The 26,366-nt window shown below is 38.9% G+C and overlaps 1 protein-coding gene and 1 non-coding gene across 2 annotated transcripts in view; both read right to left on the bottom strand.

Annotated features, from left to right (window-relative positions):
- The window catches only part of LOC124166535 (alpha-aminoadipic semialdehyde synthase, mitochondrial), a 67,500-nt gene that overhangs the window by 34,117 nt on the left and 7,017 nt on the right, over window positions 1-26,366 (bottom strand). Inside the window, exon 2 of the mRNA XM_046544085.1 lies at window positions 1,806-1,890. Within this exon, the coding sequence (XP_046400041.1) occupies window positions 1,806-1,880 (75 nt within the window). The 5' untranslated portion in view covers window positions 1,881-1,890. The remainder of the gene's footprint in view (window positions 1-1,805; window positions 1,891-26,366) is intronic.
- On the bottom strand, window positions 11,660-11,731 carry Trnaa-ggc. Its single transcript has one exon. It is a non-coding gene; the product is annotated as a tRNA-Ala (tRNA).

Below are 26,366 nucleotides of genomic sequence, written 5' to 3'. Positions count from 1 at the left end.
TGGGATTTCCTGTGCCAGCTTTTGGACGGCGACTGTAAGTCATGTGGACGCATTTATTTGGGTTGGCTGTTAGCTTCCATGTGTCTGCCCAATCTTCGTAGCTGTCGATCTGTTGTTGCAGCAGCTCGGCCGTTGTTCTGGGGTTTGAACATTGGGCTATATAGGTGGTGTCGTCAGCATAAAGGAAAGCGTCGTTGCCGGGGATCGAGGGATGCTCGTTTACGTACAGGTTGAAGAGGGTAGGGGAAAGGATGGCGCCTTGCGGAACACCAGAGAAAATAGGATGGGTTTCAGAGGAGGCTGTAGGAGGCTCAGTTTGACGAAGAAGGTTCTGTATGAGGTAAAGGATTTTATTATCTTTTGCAAGTAGAAGGGAATGGGAAAAGAGGAAATTTTCAGGATAAGGCCCAAGGTCCAAATCCTGTCAAAAGCTGCTTCTAGGTCCAGAGGGACTGCCTGAGTAGCTCGTCCCGGCTGCACAGCGGCGAAAATTGAGAACCGATCGCGAGATTACGAGATCACGAGATTACTACCCGACGCCATGGTAACGCTTTATTTACTTTCGCCCAGCGTTCGCGGTAACACACCAGCAAATACGTAAATACACTGCTAAACAAAGATTTTTTACATTAAGAACCCTTTGATCGAACTGCGGATAAGAATGCACTGAATAGTAGAGGCCTTCACGTTGTAGAAATCCATCTTACTGATTTGTGAATGAAAAACTTTGCTGTTTCTCCAATTTGGAACTTTATTTTCCTGACCAGTTTCGATACACTGTATCATATTCATAGGACTAGCCCTATGTTATATAAATAAAGTTCCAAATTGTAGAAACAGCAAAGTTTTTCATTCACAAATCACTGCGGATAAGAAGACATACTAACAACACGACCAGAAATCACGAAGATACAAAGAATTTCCGGGAAAAAATCAAACGTCCATGAAAATTAATATGGCTACGTAAACAAGTAAGAAAACTAAAATCTCAAGTTTGAATACATTGCACTCAGAACGGAATCACCAACAACCTACGAAAACTTCGTAAGAGCTCCTTGCTGAGAAGTAATGACAAAGTTTCCACAAGTAAAAAGGTAACAAGCGAGAATTTGCGAATAAAATTAGCTTTCATCAAATATGAATCAGCCATGGGCAGTGAAATGAAGAGAACTTTAGAAATAGCATTGAAGGTGAAATCGATTTTGCTAAGGGTAACTTTATTGAAATTAATCATTGCATACAAGCCATAAAACTTAACTAACAACTCTTTAACCTCAGTCAGCTTATTGACAATTGCTTTGCTCAATTTTCTTAGGGCTGAGTAGAACGATGTGGCAAATACATGCTCTTTCCAAAATACGCCGGCTTCGTACAGCAGAAATTAAGGTAACCTTTCCGTAGTTTCTCACATTTTATTCAAGTATTAAACAAAGCTACTATTTCACAAGACCATTTTTTGCCAAATGTAACCATTATAAGACTTTCAACGACTCTTAACGCATAGTCCATAAGTGACAATAAATATAAACACACCTAGTACTGATCGGAGAGCGGAAATTTTTTTCTAATATAAACAAATAACTCGCAGGAACCCTGGATACCGTTAATAACCACTTGATTTTATCTTGGCTTTCATGCACAAAGATCGAAAATCGCTCTATCCCATCCTAGCTATACGGATCTACATGCATATGCTACCGTGCGATTATTTTTTCTCTGCCCAACATTAAGCACGCACAAATACACAAAAAACAGCCTCTACACAGAGAAGAAGTGTCTCAACATTCATAATATTTCGCACTTACCGAGTAATAAGCACTTCTTCGGTACCGTCGGAAGAATTTGCTCCGGGACGACAGGGCCACCACCCGGAGCAGCATTGTGCTCGATCTGTAAAACGAATACATGAGTATATTAGAACATTTTCGAAAGCAAATTAGCACAAACGAACAAAGAAATAAATAGCCATTCCTCAGGACGAAAATCACTTTTTATATTGCCTCTGTGACTACTCCATCATGGACTCGACTCGGCTCAGTCATAATGCAATTCAACTAGGGATGGTCGGATCGGATACCTCGGATCCAAATATCCGCGGATATTGCCCTTCATCGGATACATCGGATCCAAAGTCGCGGAAGACATCGGATCTGGTTCCGAAATTTTAAATAATAGCTTCAGCAAATGCAACCATACCCCATGGGGGTGGAAAGAGTTCCGATTCCATCTTCGAATGCGCCGTCGCATGCCATTCTTTCCTACTCATGAACGGTTTTGTTTGAAAGCTCTCGCAGAGGTTACGTACGAGAATTTCAGCCATGGAAAATAAAAAAGGCAAAATACGACTGGCACATGGTGTGACTCTTCCCAAGACATTGAACAATCATCGGGGGAATCTCAGCGTCAGGAATTTGAAAATGCATTCGGATCCGAAAATATCCGATCCGAAATATCCGGCTCCGAAAATCAAGGATCCGATCCGAATCCGGATCCCGAAAAAATCCTGGATGCGGCCATCCCTAAAGTCAACTCAATCAAATGGTCAGCCAATCGGAATACCTCGTCACCGAAACATTGAGAATATTCGATTCAGCAAGATTCATTTTAGAATCGCAGCATCGGGTATTTGCTTTACATTTGAAGTCCACGGCGGCTCTGATCCATTTCAGATCCTTTTCCTTTCCTTCCTTATACGTTAATTCCCTGAATTTAATAACATTTAAACTCCAAATCTATAAAGATTTTATATTCTTTATTTGCATTTGAATGGAAACGAATAAATTCAGTTGGATTAGACTCGCGTTCGAAACTTCGCGAAACAAGATTTTGAATCGATTCGTTCTTTAAAAACAAGAACTCAATTTAAAAGGAGATTCAATTCTGCAATAAATCGATATTTTCTGTGTCTGATAATGGTGTAATATCCGAAACCGGTCATAGAAATTTTTATAAATATTTTGTGAAAGTGAAAAAGTGTCTGTTATTGATACCATTGATAATATTCAATTCGGCTACGATCGGGAAGCAAATTTCCTATTTTCACTCCATAATCGGTAAATATTGATTTTCATACTTCTGAGGGCGCTGTGGACTAGCCGCCAAAAGAGCGAGTCTAACCGTAGTGTACTCCATCTTATCTCTAATTTATATGGCCCGCCTACGGTGATATCCCCATTCCTGATGATCGGATTTATACATGGTTCATGAAAATCAACGGGTAAACTGGAAGGCGATAGCATTGTCGGAGATTAACGTTGGATGTCATATTCGATGCAAATAGTAACTCCGAGGCAAATATGAGACCGAAATTCTAACTGACGCGAGGCAATTCATTCGCGATCGAATTTTACCTTAATGGGACGAATAACTCATTTTCTGTTTTTATTTGTCACATATTACTTTCTTAGTGGAAAATCTATTACCTTGAGATTATCAGAGTAGACTTTGAAAACATTTGCCTTCGTCTCAAGCATGAAAATTTCAAATCTGGAAAAATATTGACGTGATATATTTAAATTTAAGGTCCAGGAAAAATATTGAAATGGATATAGCGTATATATAATATATAGTATGGTGTTTGGATGAGGCGACCGACAGCTTTGGTCATTTGCGCCACGAGGAAAGGGTTGGTAAGGAAGGGTGGAGAGAAACCCGGCGTCGGCATACGCCTGCTCTTAACGAAAGGCGCCATGGGGATCACGGCTTTACGTCCCATCCGACGGACGCAGTGTTGCGCTTGAAATGTTCTCCACACATCATTCAAGCAGGGATCGGGCAGTCTCTGAAAATTCTCTTCCACCGCCGGGATTTGAACCCATAGCCCACAGAGAGGGAAACCAGCACTCTAGCCACCACACCAACACGATCCCCTATAGCGTATATATCCTAAATATTTCAAGCTCATCATAGCTCAAGTAAATAGCACAAGAAATATGCCACTGTAGAAACGGAAGTGATGGCTCTTCGCAAAACTCAAGTTCAGTCGCTTCAAAAATCATAATAAAAAAAAAAAACAAAATAATTTATAAAAGTCGTCTCTCTTTTTCGTTTCCAGGCCGAGTCCTCGTCTCGTGCCCGCTTGGATCAGTCCTTCCTAGCTATACTAGGTCCAAGGACGAATTGTGCGTTAAGATGAGATGCCGAGTGGGTTGACGACCTCGAAAGAATCGCCCAAGGACCATTAATTCCATTTCTCGACTCGTACGTGCTGCATACGGCGCTGATAGCTCAGCTTTAAAGCGCTGGAACAATTTTTTTTTAAACAGAAAGAGAGCGAACTTTCTCGCTAGGATCACAGAAAAAATGCGGGCACCAAACCTCGAAATAAAATAGAATAAATTGTATCTACGCAACCATTTATTATTGCGGAAACAATCATTTTCGATAGTATTATGCATACTTTGTATTTCGTACTTCATTCAGAAGTTACGGTGAATAATAAATATAGCTTATGATTTAATTTCAATCACTTTTATTGAAAATCCTCATATACTTCGTCTAAATTTACATAATTCCCCGCAAGCCGCCTCCGCAGGCTTGTGGCGGGAGTTGCCAAGATATCAATCGTTGACAAAAAAGAAGCAAAGGAAATATTCGCGCAGAGTCCCACAAGAATTTACAAAATCCATTTACTGTGCGATCCCATACCTATCCGTTCGGAAAAAATCTCTCTCTCATTTTGTCGTGTCCGTAAGACGTGGAAATAAAGTGCGGTTCTAAGGCGATTGTTTCCGTCTCACTCTGAATGATATATATCCTTATTTGCTCAACCAATATAACGATGGCTAAGTTCTAACAACAAGTTACTCAAATTCGGCCGGTTTGAGACAGGTATCTTAAACAAAGTGTAATAACATTAAAAAATAAAATGCAAGCAAAAAACAACTCTTCATTTGCAAATGAATGCTTCTTTTTCAGTTTTATGAACTTTTGGTTATTAATTTCAGTGTACAAGTAAAAAAATCGTTTTTTTGCTCTGCTTAGAAGTTGCTATTTTTGAGATACGTGTTGTAAGAACTTAGCCATCGATAAGCCTCCAACTCTCTAGTGTCTCCAAACCTACTTCGTGTTGAAGCGGTGTATCTAGTCACTCGCAGGAGTTGAAGACGAATCGCACAGAATTTCCTATAGGATTCCTATAAGGCATAATTCCTAAATGTGTGATTCTTGATCGTCTTAAATACATACATGTATTTCATTACGATCACACATTTTTATTGGATACATGGATCACACATTTGTATTCTAACCTCATCGCACCTTCGCAACGGTTATCTGGTCCACTGTTCAGGCTAAGGCGTTTCTGCTTGATCCGCGCCAAATCGTCGCTTTTCCGCGTCAGATCAGTCTCTGGGTCATATCATATCAATCGAGTAATATAAACGTATCAAACTGATGATACTAAGCTCTTTGGGCATTAAAATGGTGGTAGCGAAAAGAGTACACATTATGTATCACTATGGCTCGATAAGGAGTATTTTTCCTTTTTTTAGTGGCGAGAAAATCGTTTTAAACTGTAAAATTTATCTTGAAAGTTGAGGATGTTTCGCAAAGATCCATCAAACCCCTTGCGTTAAAATCTTTGTGTCAAACTATTGAAAATCTGAACCTCAAAAAGAGGAGTTTTTAACCTGAGAAATTTTTTTGGCAAAATTTTAAATTTTGAGATGATAGAAAACAATTTCAAGGATACACTCTGCACACCACGAAAATTGCTCTATTTTAACTTGCGTTTTGTAAAATATTTCATCACTATAAAAGAATGGTCGAGCGGGCTTGATACGTCCTCTTAAGAAATTATTAATGTGGAAATATATTCTTAAAAATGTGCAACAATATTCTTAAAAATGCGCAAAGAATATTCATTTGCTATTTCCGATGAAGACGGTTAATAACAACGTCTAATTCTACAAACACCGATATTTTCTAGAGGAATGGAGAGGCAAACCACATGTAAAGTTGAAAAAAGAAATATAATCGAAAAATGAGAGCCAGATTCTATGGACAAAAATTAGCGTTAAAATTTCCCTAATACGTACGCTACGCACTGACCCAGAGTCAGCACTTACAAGATTTTTACGTCAATATTACTGACGCCGAAAAGTATACAAATCCCGTGACTGAGGCCCATAGTACATACAATTCTCTTCCTCCCAGCTCCTTTCTCGTTTTCATTCCTTAATTAAAACTGATAAGCTTTGGCCACATAGGCGCCGCGCTATCGGTGGACATGCTGGGCTGTGATGCTGAGCCATCTCCAGATCGCAGCCGTGTCCTCTTATTCGGTGCGTTGGAGTCGAAACCGCGTGAATCGGCGAAATCAGGGCCTGCTATCGCACCCACCCCTTCGATCTCGAGTGTGGATAAAGGGGAAAGGATTTTTCACCTCGAGACAGTCGGCTTGGTGTAACCATTCGGAGCGCGTAAGGCCCTTATGACCACGCCTTCGTTTTGTCGGCTTCCCCCGGCTAGATCATCGTACCCCAATTACCCATATTAAAAGACAATTTCAACAAATATTATTTACCTGACTTGGTTACGGCGAATCATAGCTATTCTCTATTTTCGTGTCCAGGGAAATAAAATAAGTGAACTGAGCTAGCTAAAAAAGTGTGTGTTACATTCACACACTTATTTTTTTAGCTAGATAGCTTTTTTTTAGCTGGGGGGAAATATAATATAGAAAAAAACTAAAAAATGCTGTGCCTAGAAGCTATGTGGTTCAAAACTTTGTTGGTTCACAGAATGGGAATGGCCTAGGAAATTTGAAAATATGTTACGAAAAACGGAGAGGAACAAATGTAAGCAAGTAGAAGGTAGGGAAAAAAGAAAGTAAGCATAACTAATATATCAGAAGGGTTAGTAAAATTGAAGGTGAGAGCATACTCTTTATGAGCAGTTACCATGACTGTCCCAAAGCCCTAATTGATCAGAACAGGGACTGAAATAATATTATAAAGATATATATTATAATATTATAAAAATATATAAAAATAATATATATTTACGAAAAAGCATACTGTTACGACCGATTGGAAAGAAGCCAGACTAATCAAATTTATGAAAGTTGCAAATCGTCATAAAACAAGCCACAAGCGTTATCCGAAACTTGGACACTTCAATCATAGGGGATGTTTTTGAATCGGGGGTCTACAGATTCGATTGTTAAAGCAAGATAACAACGGCTGTTAGACAAATTGAAGTCGGGGATTACAAAACAGCAAAGTTTTCACGCACAACACTTTTTCTGAAAACCATTAGATCTACAAAATCCATCACTTCCACTTTTCACGGTGAATACATAAGTGGCTATAGTTAAAATCCATTTAATGTAAACATCGAATCAACAGAGATAACACAACCAAAACTAAAACAAAAAAACTTTCAATCCGCATTACAGCAAGGTGGCGTTTTAGAATTCATGGCTTCAATTAACTAGTAGCAGGATAGAATGGGCATGATGGTCAATACATTCACAAATACTAAGGAACTCTAAGTTTGAGAAGTAAGTAAAATTAAAAATTATGATTCACCAGCAACAAATAGTAGGCACAATACCATTTTCAGGGTAACCTCACAGGGTAACCTCCATGAACAATTCAGTGTTTATGGCAATGTATTAATAATTGACTGATTCATTATATAAGGTAACGTTCGCCGCAGCCATAATCACGGAACTGTGGTTATCGGAAGGTTGTTTGGTAGTGACTGGCCATTTTCCATGCATTTTTTTTCAAAATTTTTATTTTATTCATGGTAAAATAATTCTTGTAGTATAGGTCAAATGTATATGATGCAAAAAAGTTGTTAGCCAACGTTTCAGTATATTTAAAACTATCATCAGGGCTATGAATGAAAACATGAGAACAATATAAAATACAATGGTATACGAGTTTCTTTTTACAATAATATAATTAAAAAAATACATCAGAAGAGAATACACAAAAAAATTAATGGTAACTAGGTTTGGTAAAAGCTTTGTAACGTAATTTCATGCGACACTGTCTCAGGCAGTACTCTGTGGAAGTCAATCATACTGAGAGTAAAAGATTGAACACCAATGCAGCTTCCACTTAAATCTTTATTAGATACGACCATGGTTTCGTAGCGATGCTACATCATCAGGTGGACAAAAAGTAAACGACATGGGTATATATAGTTGAAAACGTGTTGGCAACGGTTTTTTCAACTATATATACCCATGTCGTTTACTTTTTGTCCACCTGATGATGTAGCATCGCTACGAAACCATGGTCGTATCTAATAAAGATTTAAGTGGAAGCTGCATTGGTGTTCAATCTTTTACTCTCAACGTAATTTCAATAAAAATATGCAAAGCTAAGGTATTTCAAAATGTTTTGTGTATTATCTTCTAATGTATTTTTTAATTATATTATTGTAAAAAAACTCTTCCGTAACATTTATTTATGTAAAAATATTGTATATCATTGTATTTTATTGTGTTCTCATGTTTTCATTCATAGCCCTGATGATAGTTTTAAATAAACTGAAACGTTGATTAACAAATTTTTTGCATCATATACATTTGACATATATACCAATATTATTTTACCATTAATTAACGAGGTCAAGATAAGAAGAGAAAAAAATTATTTTCTTATGAAAAATAGCATTCAATCATGATGTTAACTATCTTTTAAGGTTTTACTCGTGAAATTTTGGCTAAGGAAAGATAGATAAAATAAAAAATCAATTACGCAAAACTCGAAAGAGAAAGCGGTGCAATCATTTCTTCATCGTTAAACATCATGACACCGTGCGCAACGTTACGAGGTGCAAATGGGTAATACCAACGCCCACGAATGGCTTCCACACTCAGGTGATAATGAGATGGTAGGGACACCTGCGACGATCCTTCCGCAAGATGCACGGAGGAAAAACTGTTATCATCGCATCTTAACGAGGGTAGCACACACCCACAGCGACAACACTGCGTCGTCGGACGTAATTCAGCGCAGGCGGAGAAGGAAGTCTGCTACGGGATACCGCACGAAAATGGATAATAAGAAAAATCATTGACTTACGCGGCCTTGTATGCAGCATGTCAATAAGACGGAAGCCCTTTTTAATAGGTTTAATAAATTCGAATAATTTATCAACACTAATCACATATTTGTACTGAAAAAAATATCTTAAGATCTAGATACATATATTTATGCTTGTCTTAAGATTTAATTACGGTTTCGATATTAAAAATTCCACATATATTCTTAAATTAAGGCCTTCAGGTTTTGTTTTTTCCCCACCACGAGAACAAAATATTCGTAACGTCCTATAAATATATTTTAAATAAATAAATTTAATTAATTTTTCCCTAAAGGCAATATTTTATCGGTGGAAGTCCATTACATATAAAAATAACACCACATGTGTTTATAAATAGAATACGATGGAGGTAGGCAAACCCATGCCTAGGAAAAATATTTTGGAGTGCTGTTTTGGAGAAGGGTTCATTTGGGGAGAATTTCTATATCTCTGAGGCTTTGGGGGTGGGGGGCCTATAATAGTTACGCCACTGGGTCAGAACATGTGTTGATAGTAAAAATAGGGATTAGCAATTCCTAAATACCTGTACTATCCCATGCAAACAATCGTTTTACACGTCTTCTAATATCTGCAACAGGTCTAGGGGATATATCCCCTCATCCCCTATCCCCCCCCCCCCATAGATACGCCATTGAATGAATGTATGGTACGGGATATTTCATAATTTTTCGGAAAAATTCATCAAATACCTCGAGGAAAGTCAAGTACTACATTGATGGAATCAAGGTGACTTCGGCCATACCATGAACGGAGGATCTGCATGGCTCTTCTTAGAAGACGATCAGCAAGGAGAGGACTAACGGGACATTGGCTACCGACATCAAGCAATACGACTGCCGTGATGACAAGTATCACGAGCTCAGCTTATAGTTGGCGGCGTTCTCGGGTTCATTCATTCATTAGTATCGATCTGATGATTAAGGAGCGTTTCGATGAAAGTAGAATTACGCTACCGTCCACAGAGTCAAGCGCCTCCTCTCACAATTTCATTCTTGTCAAGATTTCCAGTCCAATTTCTCTCCATTCATTAACCCTGCTTTCCTCATACCCCGATCTTTAGGCACCCATTGCCCCATCTCAATGAAAATACTAACTTCGAGTAATAGCGCTGAAAATTGGCTAACATTTTGAGCTGATTTTATGCAAGGATAGACTTCTGGATTGGCCCAGAGTTTTAAAAATAAACCGGACATGAAATGTTCCGAAATTTTGAAAATCTCTTGAAAATTAAAACAAATCATAAATTAAAATGCAAATGAATGTAAAACTCGTTCAGGAGGAAAGATTACATTCGGTACCAACTGAATATTCCAGCATTTTTCCGGCACTTACCCTCCCAGTAATCATTGTTTAATTTTTAATTTTCTGAAGATGCTTGGCTACAGTTTCTACAGAGAATAGAAGTACAAATGCACAAATAAGAAGCCTTGAGAACGCTGATTGCTTCCAAAGCTTCATCTAACGAAATTTAATACTTAACTGGGGCAACAAAGAGCTAGGATCAATGTAACTAAATTACATTAATCGTAAACTACTAATCCCACAAGGGAAAGAATATTACACCAAATAGTATTGACAGCTGACAGAAATGATTAAATAGTTTTATTCAATATACTATAATCTGAGATTATTTTTTCGGGATAATTTTAAAATATAATAACTCAGCGTAAAACCAGAGTGTTAACTTGATAAATGAAGGCGGAGTTCTCCCAATCTAATCCGTGCGCATGTTAATTGCAAACGTTCAGCAAGGGATCGGGTACTTTCACTGGGCCACCAAAAAATTATGGAAAACAAAAAACTGCTCCGATACGTTTAATTGAAAATGGAAAAAATTCTCTTCATCAATAAGTAAAAATTTTATGGCTTCAGGCAATAACTTCTAGAAACGCATGACAATCATAATCACAAACAAAATTTGTAAGCTTCCACGCGGAAAAAAAAGAAACAGCGATATTGGCGATTTGCTGAAACCTGGATCGGTTTCGAATAATTTATTATAAAAATATAAAGTTGTTTTCATAATTATTATTGTAAATACTTATCAATGTAATGAAATATCAAACAATAAATACCGTACTTATTCATAAAATGAAACAATTTGAATGAATTAATGCGTAGTCAATTTTTCTCCTCTAATCGAAGCATCTAAGGCTCATTTCCGTGCCCATGTCTTCCGGGATGTCATTAATTTCCCTCCAGATGCTTACGCGTAGGCGAAGAACTGCTATTGCGTAAAGCCTGGCCATATTTCTGCGCGCAAAACGCAAGCGGAAGGATCTATCGACTTTATCGCCTTCCATTGTTATCTATCCCGACACTGAATGGCTACATACTCTCATACGCGAACACACTCTTGGCGGCTGTCACAACGACATCTATGTCACTCGGCCAAAAAAACTAGCGAGGAGGAATGGAATTCATGGTTATAAAAATGAACACGCCTACAAGCCAAGCAACCGAATGAGCAGATGCATACATTCAGCGTGGGCGAAAGGATAATTGTCACGTGAAAACGACGAACAAAAACACTAATTCTATGAAATTAAGTTAAAAATTGACCAAAGGATGAAGTTCGCCATGAAAAAATATTTGACTTAGCCGGGATTCGAACCCGGATCTCCCGATTGCCGGTCAGGCGTGCTACCAGTTACACCACCAAGCCATCTTCTCAGAGCAAACTTCGGGATGGGTTTTACCGAACAAGATGTTGACGTCACAAGTCCACCTGACCGGCAATCGGGAGATCCGGGTTCGAATCCCGGCTAAGTCAAATATTTTTTCATGGCGAACTTCATCCTTTGGTGTATTTAACTTTGCACCCGTGCGCGTGACTGCGTACAAAGTCATTTGTTCCTTCAGTGCTTTAAAAATTGACACCGCTCACAGCTACCTAATATTGAAATTATAAGATGAAGTGGCAAAGGCGAAAAAACAAATAGAAGAGAAAGAATATAAATTGTTTGCACCATCAGCAAGACTATTTTTACACGAAAATTATCCGAAGAAATTTCAATAAAAGATGGAAGATACATCTCAGAACTCATACGGAACACAAAGAAAGGCCGGAAAGAAAAGTGAAAATTTTAAAAAAGAAGAGATAACGAGGCGCTAAAAATAAATGAAATACGCTATAATGAACACACGCAAATAGTTATGAGAGAGGCAAGAGCAAGACGGCGATAAATAAAGAGAAAATAAAGTGAAGAATAAAAATCAAGCCAACAAAACTGGGTAAAATTTTAATTAACCAGAGACTTCAGGGAGGAACATACTACAGTTTTATTAGGGTTAAAGTTTTATTAAACGACACCCTCATCATATGATCGATGTCTCAAATATCAACAAAGTAGGGTCGGCACGAAAGCTCGTTTCCACTTCCCTTATCAAGAACCTTCCTATCTTTCCGTAGTCTTTAGAATAATATTAGAATTTAATAACGTAATAATTTGTAAATAATGCACTATATATCATCTTTGTTAAATGTATATTTAATAACCTAATATGCAGAGAACCTTTTGATGAGTGACATATGGCATAAAACGACTCAAAATATAAAAGAAGTGATGACCTGCTTCTATGAACTTTGTCTTATTCTCAATACAAAAAAGGTTTTCGGGTGATAAAATAATGCTACAGCACGATGACTCATAAATAATTCATTTTAAAAAATTATCGAGAATTTTCTTTTATCCCACTTCTACACACCGCACTAAACTAGACACCCAAAGCTCATGTTTATTGCGCCTAGAAATGGCTTCAAGCTCAATTATTCAAGGCTATCCACACCTTCCTGCCTTGAGAGAACGCATGCCTACCACACGATCTGTCTTTTATGAATAAGAATGACTGGGGTAAAACTTGCTATCCAGGGATGGCAATCGACACTAAACGAAAGTCAAAACCAATAAATTTTCAATAGTTTGGTTCCCGGGAGCGAAAGGTAGAAACGAAACAAAAAAGAATAATGAGCTAAACTCAGGGTCGAAACGAAATCGGAGTCAAAACTACTTCGGGTGGAAACTAAACTAAACCTCTGGGACGAAACGAACCGCGGATAATGTTTCGCACCGGAGGGACCATGTGCTTCACCTTCGAACAGTTTAGTTTCAACCTACACACAGAGTTCGAAGTATTGTTGAATGAAGTAGAGGTTCGACCTACGGCCGTTTCGGGGCGTTCATATTCTTGCCACTGAAGGAGAACGGTGAACGCAAACTGGCCATTCGATTTTTAAGCTCAATGTTTTAACCTCTCTAAACGTATGCCAAACGTAACGTGAGCGACGGAGATTCGTTTAATTTAGTTTCGTTCCTGGGAGTAAAGTTTCGTCCCAGGTCGAAACTAAACTCGTTGGTGATTTTAATGTCGTGCGAGAACGAAACCAAACCCAGGCTTGGTATTTTCGTTTCCCTCCGGGTCGAATCGACACATTTTCGTTTCGTTTCACTTGCCATCCCTTTTGCTACCTTCGTGAAATTTTCAGGGTAAATAGAGAGGACCCGACTCAACATAATTTCTATCATTCTCAATATTCCACTCAGAATCTCAAATGTAAAAAAATGACACCTAAGAAAATAACTAAAGGGCGTTTTCAAATTTGAGATGAAGTGTTGACATCGGTCTACTAAGATGATAGCCAAAGTTCTAAACGAGTAATATGTCACCGAAAAAGACCATACAAGCGGGAGGTACCTATGCGACTTCTTTTTGAATATCTCCTAGATGTTATTAGTTGAAAATACAAGTAAAAGAGAAATCATGTAAATTACAAACAAGACAATGTTGACATAAACTTTTCGGTAGAAATTTCAATAAAAGAGTAAATCTCAAAACTCACTTAGAACATATGAAAGGAGGACAGCGCCCTATAAATACGTGAGACAATAAATCTCATTCTTCAGGGATACCAGAAACTTCCGAGCCTTCTTCCCGCCCGCTGCATCTTTAATTACTCTTTGGAAGGCTATTTGGGTTTCCCCCGTCTAAATGACAAGTGACTGCAGACGTTTCGAAAACCGAGTCGCCTTCCATTCCCATGGGTGAATACGGGTGATTGGGCAATAAACAACGAACTATTGCACGGGCCTGGTATGGCCCCTGACAGTGGCGTAACTATGGGTGGGGGGGATGAGGGGATGCATTCCCCATCAAAGCCTCAGAAAAATCAAAAAATGATTAAATTTCTTGTCTGGATTTGATATAGTATACTAACTGCGTCTGCTTATAGTTGAATTTTAAGTGGCAAAATGATGTAAAATGCATTTTCAGGCATATTATTTTACAAAATTTTTCCTTAAATCTCCGTTTCCAAAGGGGATTGCCCCCACTAACCCCCCCAAAGCCCCCACATCCCCCCCAAAGCATATTCCTCATTACGCCACTGCAGGGCCGGCCCTAGCAGGTGCGGGGCTGGGGGCGAACCTTCAGTGCGGGGCCCTTCACTTAAAATATTAAACTCTACACCCCATCTACAAACTCGAGCATTTTGAATCCCTACCACTCCCTTCAACATCATGTTCAATTGACAACATAGCAAGAGAACTTAGGCGTTCCTGTGAGATGCTACTTCTGAGATTAGTCTTGATGAGCTTCAAGCGTGAATTGCACAATAAAAACTACTGCATTATTATTCCTTTTTCATAATATTATTTTTTATCTAGCACGTACTTAACAATACAGTAATAGTTGAAATTGCGTTTTCAAAACTATCGTATATTTTAATTTTTTTTCACGAACGCAGGGCCCCCCAAAGCGCGGGGCCCGGGGCGGTCGCCCCGCCCTAAGGCCGGCCCTGCGCCACTGGCCCCTGACGATGAAAACCAAAATCGTGTTGTCATTGTCCCGATGGAAAACTCGAATGATCTTCCGCGTCACACTAAACGCCCGGAAAATACCAAAGGAAACCACCTCGCCCTAAATACCTTCATAATAGAGAAGAAATTCCTTTTTTATTCAAAATTAAAATCCAGGCCCGTGGCTTGCACAACCTGCCCGATGATTATATGGCGATTGATATGGAATGCATTCCCTTCCGACCGGGAGGGTCTAAAAATAGCCGTGGATGGGCGAGGTCACAGCGGAGCAGCAGCAACCCACAGACTTGGTCCGAGGAACCTCTCTTCCAGACGCAAGGTCGCACGTTCTATCCTCGGGAAGGCGAGTCGGAAAGACGGTTCTCCGTCGGATGGGACAGAAACAGAGCTGGAGTCGCTAGAACTCGAACCACGACACAGAATTACTCGGAAGTATGTATCCGATTCTCGAATTCAAACATCCCAAGTAATGCAATCCTAAAGGCCGTTTTACACGGGGCACCATATTGCACAATCTGACGTGTTTACGAAGGCGCAGTCAAAATTGGGTCGTATAAAACAACAGAATGGATGGAAGGCATGCGTGTATGCATGGACGTGAGATGGCAAAATAGCCCGTTCTAATTTCGTTCGTGCATTCGCACTATTGCACGCCATAATGAGAAATTAATGCAGTTATAACATGCGCAATTACGTGCCCCGTGTAAAACAGCCTTAATATTAGCATTGCAGTCATCCATGACACCCTTTCCCATGCAAATTCCTTCAGTTCTCATGTTGTTCTCCTTTGCGTTGCTATTTATTTGCCATACATACTGTTGGTTTTTCTCGGGGATATTCCAATTCATGTTTCCTTCCATTTTTGCCCTGTAATTGGTACATTCTCTAATGACATGGTCAATCCACCATAAAGAAGCATGCTCCGAAAATAAGTCGTAATACAATTCATCCAGACGTCAACGCTTATCTTCACCTATTAGGACACTCCTCTATTTGAGGAGTGTCCTTCGCTTGGGCGATTCTACATCTATTTTCTGCTGGTTTCTATCTTTTCTCTGGAGCGCGATTCTTCACAATTCCCGTTCTTATCTTATTCTTCGGTTCACCTCCTCGTTTGTCACCCCACCCGTTCATTTCATATTCAACACTCGCCGCTAGCGCCGAAGGCTTCTAGTCTCATGTGGACAGATTTTCCAGTGGTTCAAATGATACATATTTTTCAATGGTCCGTTGAGGGCCACTGATGATAGAAAGAAATGTTTTCTCAACTCATATCCGAGTACCTACCAGTAGCGGATACAGAAAAAACTCGAGGGGGGGGGGCGCAAAAGATATCTTGAGTTACCTTCTCTTTTATTCTAATAAAAAATAATCAAGTCTCATGCAGAGTTTAAGAAAATTTTAATTAAAGTTATTATATACATATACAAGACAATGCCATCTTATGATATAAAAAAGTTATAATTGTGGTTTTGCAATGTTTGGCAGTAAGGTTGGGCCCGCAAGGGGGGGCGCGCGCCCAACATCTGTATCCGCCACCGGTACCTACCTAATTCTAAGTGCATGAAACAAGGATAAACACAGCTGTTAACCGCATGAGCTGTTCAAAGTTTCATTCTCATTCCGAGAATCTCCATTGAGTAAGCTGTTTACTGTGGTCGAATAAATTTTTCCGTCTTCTGTCAAAGGTATTCAAAATTTCTCTCTTCTCCCCTACTCTTCTTAGAACTTTCGCATGACTCACACGATCTAGCCGCTTGATTTTCATCATTCTTCTATGACACCACATATCGAAAGCTTCCAAACTTGCGATTTCCACGACTGTCCTTGTCATCGTCGTCACTGCCTCACTATCATAAAGAAGCATGCTTCAAATGTAAGTCCCATTATGTTTTTTCCAGACTTTAGCGCTTACATTTTCACCTGTCAATAGACTCATCTATCTGGGGAATGCACTCTCCACTTGGACTATTCTACTGCTATTTTCTTCTGTTATCTTCCCCTAAAACAATAAATACTAGTGGAGGAACAACGCATGAGGGCTCAGGGGAGCCATTCGAGGATACAACGCACCGGGGCCGGGAACCAAGCCAGTGGCTTATACGCCCAGACACCCGGTTAGGGGGGGAGGAGAGGAAGGGAAAAGGAAAGAGGCGCCGCGCCGCCGCGATAGGGGTCCGTCGACGCCTCTGGGAAAGGAAAGGGACGGAAGAGGGAAAGACGCCTCAACGCTATAGAAGCGAAGAGGGCCCTACTATTAGCGAAACCAGGCAAAGCCATTAATGTGCCAACGATTTTGGTGAATTTTCCTATAAATGAGAAAAATCCATCGATCAAATCGTTGGATACTAGTGGAGGAACAGTCCAACGCATTGCAACTTTTCTGTTCCCTTGATTATTCCGCAAGTCGGTGAAAAGCGTGGTACAGTATTAAAAAAAGTTGGAACGCACAAAATGCATTTTTGGCGACTAATATGGATGTCACACACCGGAACGTAACGCGGAATGAATGCAAAAAAATTGGCTAACAATGCTCCTAAAATTAGGATTATATGAATTGCATGAAAGAAATGGGTTATGTAGTTATGCAATAAAAATGTCTGCCGCTAACAGCAGGATAATGGGTGATGAACACTCGGAGTAATGGAACGATGACTTGTCTTGACTATGAACCGAACTCAGCATTTATCAGCCCCGGTTATTCAATACGACCTTTCGTTCCCACTACTTTTTGCCGTAGGATGCTTTTTCGCATCAATTTAGGTACAGGTAATAGTCATGGGGGCCTACCACGGCATTGAAATCTCTGCGTTTAAAAAAAAAACAGGAAATGATACACAACATAAGTTTTAAAAAATGACCTCGGACTAATACATTTTATAAATATCAACGGTGGATTGCGAGGGATTAATAAAATGAATTATTGTAAGTGGAATTCTGTCAACAATTAAATAACGAGGGAGTTACCGTTCTCTAGGAGGGAATTATGATCATAAGAGTGACGGAATTTTTTTACTTTTATTTATTTTCTTAACCCAGAAAACAGCACTGATTGGCCTTTACATCGGTGGGATAGAACATAAAGACGATAGACGATAACTGACATCCATGCCCTGGGCAGGGGTAATCCAACCCGGCGGGACTCGAACCCGCGACCTTCAGTTTGGCAGGCGAGTACTCTAACCCGCTGCCACCGAGGCCGGCATATCAAATTCAGACCATTGAAGTGAGGTACCGCGTACATACTCTCACAGTAATAACAAAAAATGAATGAATCACGGTTTCGTATTAATCGCTGAACAGGAAAACTTCGCTTCTCAAAGTCCACCTTCATTACATTACACACTTCAGTAAAATTCATATGACGTAGGAGATTTAAAACTTGGATATTGGTCGGAAGCGATAAACGAGAAAATGATAAACGGCGAGAATAAAAATAATCCCAGCGCAATAATAGTTAGCGTTTTCTTATATCATTTACACTAGAGCTTTTCATAAAAAATATGATCAGCGAATAAAGTCAGTGCAATGATAACATGACACAAAGATAAAGCAAACGAGTAAACGAGATTTAAAAGTTCAACTAGCATTTCACTCATTACAGAACAAACAAAATTTTGTACAGCGACGAATTGAAGTCCAATGAAAGAACTTCCAATGGAACCGAATTTCGGCGACAGAGAAATTTTTCGTCTCTCCAGCCTTATCACTCGTGGCAAGGCGGAAGTGGACTGCAAGATTTCAAGCTGGCAACGTAATGCGCCCTCCAAGTGACATATCGTAAACATTTTTTTATATCATGACCTTCCGGTTCTAGGGCACGCAAACATCAAGATCCAACCGAAAAGATGTTTGTACTGACATGGGAAGGCTTCAACGGCGTAACTGGACGGGGGGATGAGGGGATAGATCCCCTTCAAAGCCTCAGAGAAATAAAAAAGCTTTTTAAAACTATTGTCTAGTTTTGAACCTCAATAACTGCATTTGATTAAAGTGAAATCTTTAGTGCCAAAATGATGTAAAGTGCATATCCAGGCATGTCATTTTTCAAAACTTTTCCCGAGTAAGTTGCCTGGGGGTCGCCACCCCAGACCACGCCATCCACCCTCCACAAAAAGCATATTCGTAGTTACGCCACTAGAAGGCTTCCTACTCCGTTAACCTACAGGATGCCCTCGCTTCCATTTCAAATTGGAGTTCCACCTGGAAGCTAAAGGTAAATCCCCTGAAGTCCAAAACCATGACCTTCTCTCTACGTGCTAATCCTTTAAATTCATCCTATAGTTTCTCTGGCCAACCAATTCCGAAAGTTACATGCCACAGTGATTTAGGAATCCTTTTTGACTCCAAGCTTACCTTCACCCCTCACCTTAAGCACATATCTACCAAAGCGATGGCTCTAGCTAGACTTTTGTACAGATTTACAGAAATACGGAGTCCTTTAGCTCTGAAATCTGTCTTTTCCGGATGTGTTCTTCCACTTATTGATTATTGTTCGCCCTTATGGTCTTCAGCCTGTACCTCAAATCTCAAAATTCTTAATAGACCTGTTAATTTCTTCGTAAACATCGAGAAAAACCGTAACCCTTCCCTCCGTAATCTCACTGCTGATGATCTCCTCTCTCAACTTGACATAGTTCCCTTAGGGCGAAGACGTACTCTTAGTGACCTCAGGTTTTTCCACCGAATCATGAATGGCCACTTCAGGTCTAACGACATTCTTTCAATGTTCTCCCTCCGTGTCCCTTCCCGTAAAACACGGAACTCGTCTCTTTTCCATCTACCTCTCCACCGTTTCTCAGTGACCCAGAGATCCCTTACCTACAGGCTACCTCTTACCTACAATTCCATCAAAGCTCCTTCTGTTGACATAACATCATCAATTTCTTCATTTACGACCGCCATCAGGAAACTTCCTCTTTAAATCCCTCTTTCTTTGTCCACCCTTCCCAAATAGCCAATGAGCGGATGAGGCGTTCATAGAAGTGGAGTATTATGTATATCTGAGTGTATTTAATCAAGTTTTATTTTTTTGTCGTTATTTCTTGTTCCACTTTATTATTTATCCATTTGTTTAAAAATCAAATGTAAAAGGTCTCATGTACTGTTTTTGGGTTTATTGCAAATAAATAAATAAATAAAAACCTCTCCCAATTAAGATAATATACGGATTAATAACATATGATGGAGCCAGAAAATTATTAGTTATGTAAGTTGAAAAGCGGATAAATAATGAGTTACAAGTTGATGGTTTCTGGCGACACCTTATGGAATTTACTCATTTTGAATTAAAAATTAAACTTTGTTTTTCCACAGAATATTTTTATTAGTTTATTTAATTTCCACGCAGCCATGGTTCTGACGCTCCGCGTCATCCTTAGACCTGAGGAAGACGCGGAACGTCGAAACCATTGTAGTGCACTCATAAAAATATTCTAAGGAAAAACTGAGTTTAATTTTTCATTCAAAATGAGTTACAACTCGAATGTTCACTCGTGGATGGATTGGAAAACAAGATTCAATTACGAGAAACCAAATCATATACAGGCACCATACGGAAAGTAATGAGAGATGTGTAAAGGCTAATGATTTGAGACCCATTAAAATGTAAAGTAAACGGCGATTTACATTTTAAATCAATACAATCATCAAAGATAAGAAAACCCCTATATCCCTGCTTCAAAAAAGTTAGGCATTAGAATATTGAATTTTCACCGGCAATAAAAATTCTGACGCGTGAATTCTATGCTTCCCTGAACAAACGAATCAAGTGGAATGATGGAGTTCTAGGAAAATTTCATCTCAAAACATACCGCAACAAACTTAAAACTCTCAATCCCCAATGAAATGAGAATTAAATTAATTACGACGAAGTTATTTCATGGCGTAGGGAGTATTGGCTAAGAACGGGACAAACTTCGACACCGTTCGCGCACCATTCCTCACTATGTTAAAATGTCCTCCCACACTTTCTATTGCAGAGCAGCACATGTGGCATTGACATTTGATTCCAAAGGAGATATTTCCATTCCGCACCCCATCGTCACGTGGAACGGACAACATAATTCTCAAGGCCAAAATGGAGTGGCGACTGCTATCAAGCGAAAGGGAGAAATAGATTGATGCAGAAGGCGCACACCGAGCAGGCACATTCGACAGAAATACGCCAATATCGTAGTTTAAGCACAAGAGGATCGAAGTATATTCGAGTCAAATTCCAAAAAAATGTAAAATTTCACGAAAAATAGATGGCGGGGACTAATACCCATAAAATTTCAAAAATAGGAAAGCGACATAATTCACATTAGAAAATGTTTTACAAATATTTGGAAACTTATGCATTTCGATCAGAATGCATCATTTTGCATATTCAAAATAGTTCGAAAAAAAAAGAAATTTCTGACTATAAGAATCTTCATAATTCAAGAATTTTGCAAATATCGATCAACTATCCTGAGTCTTATTTTGTAAAAAAACCAAGAGGATTAGGAAAAAATCACGAATAAATGGGTATCACAAAAATAGAGTGAAAGGTAGTATCGTCCGAATATTTCTAAGGTAACGCCGCGGAGTAAAGATATTCCTACCCTATGGGTAAGATGGATGAGCTACGAATCTGGTTACGAATGAATTGGCATCACACACAGCGAGAGGAAAAGAATCGTTTCATAAGCACATAGCGTAACGTCGAGTGCAATGGAGACGTGAGCGAATTTACAAGAGAGGGACGAGCGCGAATAACAGTGAACCGCAGATAATTGAGACGTACGCCAGAACACTACTTCCGAGAAGTTCATTCTCCCTGGAAAACAACACTGTCACTTACCCATTACGAAATCAACATCCTCACAATCTTAAAAAAAAGGTCCGTGATACATACATGAAATCAAATGGATCACCAATTTATCTAAATCTCTCCAATACTCAAGAAACATAATTTAATAAGGTAAGGAATCTCATATTTCAACAATGAAAATTGTCCGAAATATTCGTAATACAAAATTCAATTTTTTGTTTCAACGAACTCTAGTGCATACTAATGTCTATAACTCTTGTTTTAATTGGGATGAAGAAACAATTTCAACGTAATTGTAAATTTCATACATAATTACACAGAAGGATAAACTATAGTATACTTAATCTTCTTTTGTGGGAATAAGGCTTCAAAATCACTCCCAGTAACTTTAAAACTTAACTATCTCAAAACACGTCATCTTAGATTTTCATAAAAACACTTTATTGCCACGTCAATTCTCTATTGAGATACAAAATGTTAGTCTAGACCCACTATGGCAAGGTAGCGCAATATTATGCTGTTTTTCTATGCATAAAATTTGAAAATAATACAAAATTTAACATTCAGTAACAAAAATATATTTTTAAACCGTAAAATGACAACTACACTGAATTTTCATCGCTAAACTTAAAAGAAATTGTCTAATCGAAAAACAGAAAGGACCATTTCTCAATAGAATCGACAAATAAAAATTATTCAACAACTTCCACAGAATCTTTTCATAGGATTCTAAGTGAAGTCGAACGTAGACATTCTGATCTGGAATCGATTTTGATCTCGAACATTTCAGTCAAGTTTCAAATTTCACGCCAAAATTGAAATAATTACTTTCCAACTTATACGACTTATTCAGAAGGACCAGTACTCCCCAAATTCTGCATTCGGAAGTGAATAGCATAAATCACTAATTCGAAAAATTATGAAATTAAAGCGAAAAATTGTATTATCAGTATCTCGTGTCCGCCGACATAAATTTCTGTAAAAAGTAACATGCTGACCATTGAGGTAATAATACAATTATGTTGTTGAATGGTTTCCGGCTAAACTTTGTGGAAGTTGAAGTTCACAAATGACAAAACGACGTCGTTATGTCATTTGTGACAAAATGGGATGTATGGGATGACAAAACACAAATTACGTATTAGTACGTACAAACAAAACACGTATTAGGTATTTATGTTCTTCCCTTCCGAATGCAGACTTGGTTTTGTCATTTGTGAAAATTGTTTTGTATTAAAGGTTTAATTATCTCATAACTACATCAATATTTAATACTATCGATATCGATGAAAATTTTTTCTTAATGGTCATTATAATTAACCAGATAACACGAACACAGCAACACAAAAGCACAACAAAAGTACGCCTCTAGCCTTCTTATAATACTATGCACCAATGGAAAACCAAGCTGTAAAGAGGGATACGTGTCCACCGCTATTTGGATAAGAGACCAAGTAAAACTGGAGCAAAACTAGATGTAAATTAATCCCCAATCCACAGGAAGGTCAAGGAGTACACCCGCAGATAAGGACCTCGGAAAGTCAGATGGCGAACCGCAAATAATATCAATCGCCAGCAAACGATACGAAGGAAATTCAATGACGAGGATGTCCAATGACTGTGGGCAGCGTAATCCGATAATGTAGAAAATTGGCGCAACCGAGCGCGATAATTCTCGGCTCGACGAAATCTTAGGCTAATGGGGTCAACCAATTATTACGCAAGCGAGAGGCAAAGCTTGAGCCCTTAGGCAGACTCATACGCACGGCCTCTGAGATAATCAACACGAAGAAGGCCCCTGGTTGACTACAAAATAACATGAATTTGCGGTGAAAACGCTCACGGTTAAAAACGAAATATTTTAAAGCCATTACTTACATAAAAATCGATGGACCACGAACACTAAATTAGACCGGGTAGGTGAGGGAGTCGGAGAATTGGCTTTCCACTCCGTGGATCCGGGTTCAAGTGAAGCGAGCTTTAACTGAGGTAACTCAATCCCTCCTTGAGATGCACGTAGACGATTACTCAAGCGCAGTTGAGCGTCCGTCCGACTGTAAACCCCTTCTCTCTAACTTCGACTAACGTCGGGTTATCTCCATGATTCTATTCATGCCCTTCCTTAGCATAGCACTGATGACTTATTAATGTCGGTCGCCTGCTCGTAATACCTGAACTAAGGTAAAATATTCCGCAAATTAATTAAGTACAATAAACCCGCGCCCTACGATATTCATCCTGTAGGAAAGGCCGATTGTAGGGCGAATTTCATCTCAAGTTGAAATATTTTGAAGCGAATGCATTTCGACGATAAAAAATTATAGGCACAACTTTCTTCATTGCATTTACGAAGTTTAAAGTTTATCCAAAGAATTTTCTGGCCCTGCGACGCGTGAGAATGAGCAACAAATTAGTGTATGCAACCCGCACATCTACTATCATACACGTCTGGCTGCGTGTAGCATTCGCTTCACATTTATCCTTTTGGGAACCGAAATCGCAATGAATTCAATATGTTTTAAAATATCATTCCTCCATAAATGTCTCATTGCCCATGGTATCTCCATACGAAATAATATCAATCTCATTTCCACTCATCATCAACAGCCATAAATCTTAAGATTGGTTTTACACAACTCTTCACTCCAACCACAAATCACCAATTCTTTCGACGGCTACATACATAATTCATCTGCTTTGCGCCTTTCATCAACTGCTCTATGTATTCAATGTTGGTATTCTGACTGTAAAATTTGCCATTTATGGAACAGGAGGGCGACAAAGATTTTGCTGGTTGGAGGGCTCACCGGGATACGTCCCGGTATCCCCGCGGCCCACAGCATGGGCCTGCCTTAAATATAAGACGATGGAGCGGGAACGATATTATAACTTAGCCATTTATCACCGTGGTAGTTGAATGACTTGAATATTTCTGCAGGCAAAGTGGCGGAGTACGGGAAGCCGGAAAAGGCAACTCAAGGTTGTAAATCATTTAATCGATTTAAGTAAAAATATTCGATGTGTGAGGGACCATTTTAACTGGCAATTTACAGATTCAGCATTTCATTGAGGGCAGCATATTCAGAAACCACCCAACACATGAAGTAACAGATAGCTGAGAAAATATGGAATTCTTATTCTCATAATGGCACGTTTAATGGGAATTGTATCGGTTGGAAGGATAATCAGTCGAAAAAAGGACACAAAACGCCAAGAAAAAACTATATGTTACATCGACATGAGAAAATATTTTTCCTCCGACCATCTAAGAAAACAAAAAATTATCAATTCCCGTTATCTCACCCATTCAACTAAACGAGAATGGTCCCTGTTGTGTTCTAACAGCGAACAAAGTCACCGCAAACGGAAGATCAAGAAACATAAAAGAGACAGAAGGACGCAACACTCTCCGACTCCGGCTCGACCGATTCAATGTTGTTTTTTTCCTGACGTAAATATTGCCTAAAACTTACTCTGTCATATTGAAATGCCCAGGATGAAGAGAGTAGACGCTTTTCAACTCTTATCCTGCATCGCACGAATGCAAATTTTACCTCATATACTATACTAATATGAAAGCGGAAGTTTTCAAGAAGTAAGGCCTTTAAAAAATAACTTGACCTCATGTGACGCAGGTAACTAAGAAGTTGAAAACTTAAAGAAAGGATCCGTTAGCTCACAACAACTCAAAATGACTAGGACATAGGATTGAGTCATTTCTCGTAAAAGATTCAAAATTCTCTTGAAATAAACAAATAGCAAGGAAAATAGAAAAAAGGTCCACCGAAAGCTATCGTTATCATAAAAAATCAAATTCATGATTGGCAGTGAATCTTCGATACCATTGTTCGCCGGGAAAAAAACATACATTACAAAAGTCATGATTGATACGCGTTCAGTACTGTGATTGAAGGAGTAAATCATTAATTGGTCAATTTTCGTAATACGCCAAATCACGCCAAGGTAAGTAGCATGAGCCATAAATCGGACAGGCCGAGTGGAAGATTTTCCTCACAACAACTCGAGATTTTCCGAAGCAAAGACGAGCCAAAATTTTAAGGTCGTATACTAATGATGACGATAAGCCGGAGGCCAGTCAATCTGCCTAGCCAGGACCGCCTTGCAGTGCATTAACCCTTGCAAGGCTATCAACTATTCGGGGCCAATTCAAATGCGGCGAAACTCTTCGTCACTGTTTATTCAAGCCCCCGTCCAAAACATCATCGCTATCGCCCGATCCACACAATCTCAGTAGCGAAGCCCGCATACCAATGTACCATTTCCGGGAGAAGTTCTGAATGGAAATTGAGGGGACCAATCACAACCTCTAGATCAGTCGCATTTTGTCTTTTTTCGCGACGAAGTAATCGTGTATTATTACCATCTGAATACAAAAGGGTGGTAGATCTTCATATTTTTTTTAAAGCTGTAAAATAATTGGCTGTTTAGTTGCCTACAGTTGAAAAAAAACTCTGTTAATTCAAATTTGATAATTATAATAACATATAACGTCGAAGATATTACTTTTGTTAACGTTGGTACGTGTTATTTTTCCGCTATTTAAACATATGCATAGAAGATAATTATATATAATGATGGTCACCTAAACAAATGGTCCGCCTTCGAGGTAATATAACCATTATTATCTATTATTAACTTAATCAATTTGAAATTTTAAAATTTTGAGC

Source organism: Ischnura elegans, chromosome 10 (assembly GCF_921293095.1).
Source record: "Ischnura elegans chromosome 10, ioIscEleg1.1, whole genome shotgun sequence".
NCBI classification, from domain to species: Eukaryota; Metazoa; Arthropoda; class Insecta; order Odonata; family Coenagrionidae; genus Ischnura; species Ischnura elegans.
This window is presented reverse-complemented; position numbering and strand designations above follow the sequence as displayed.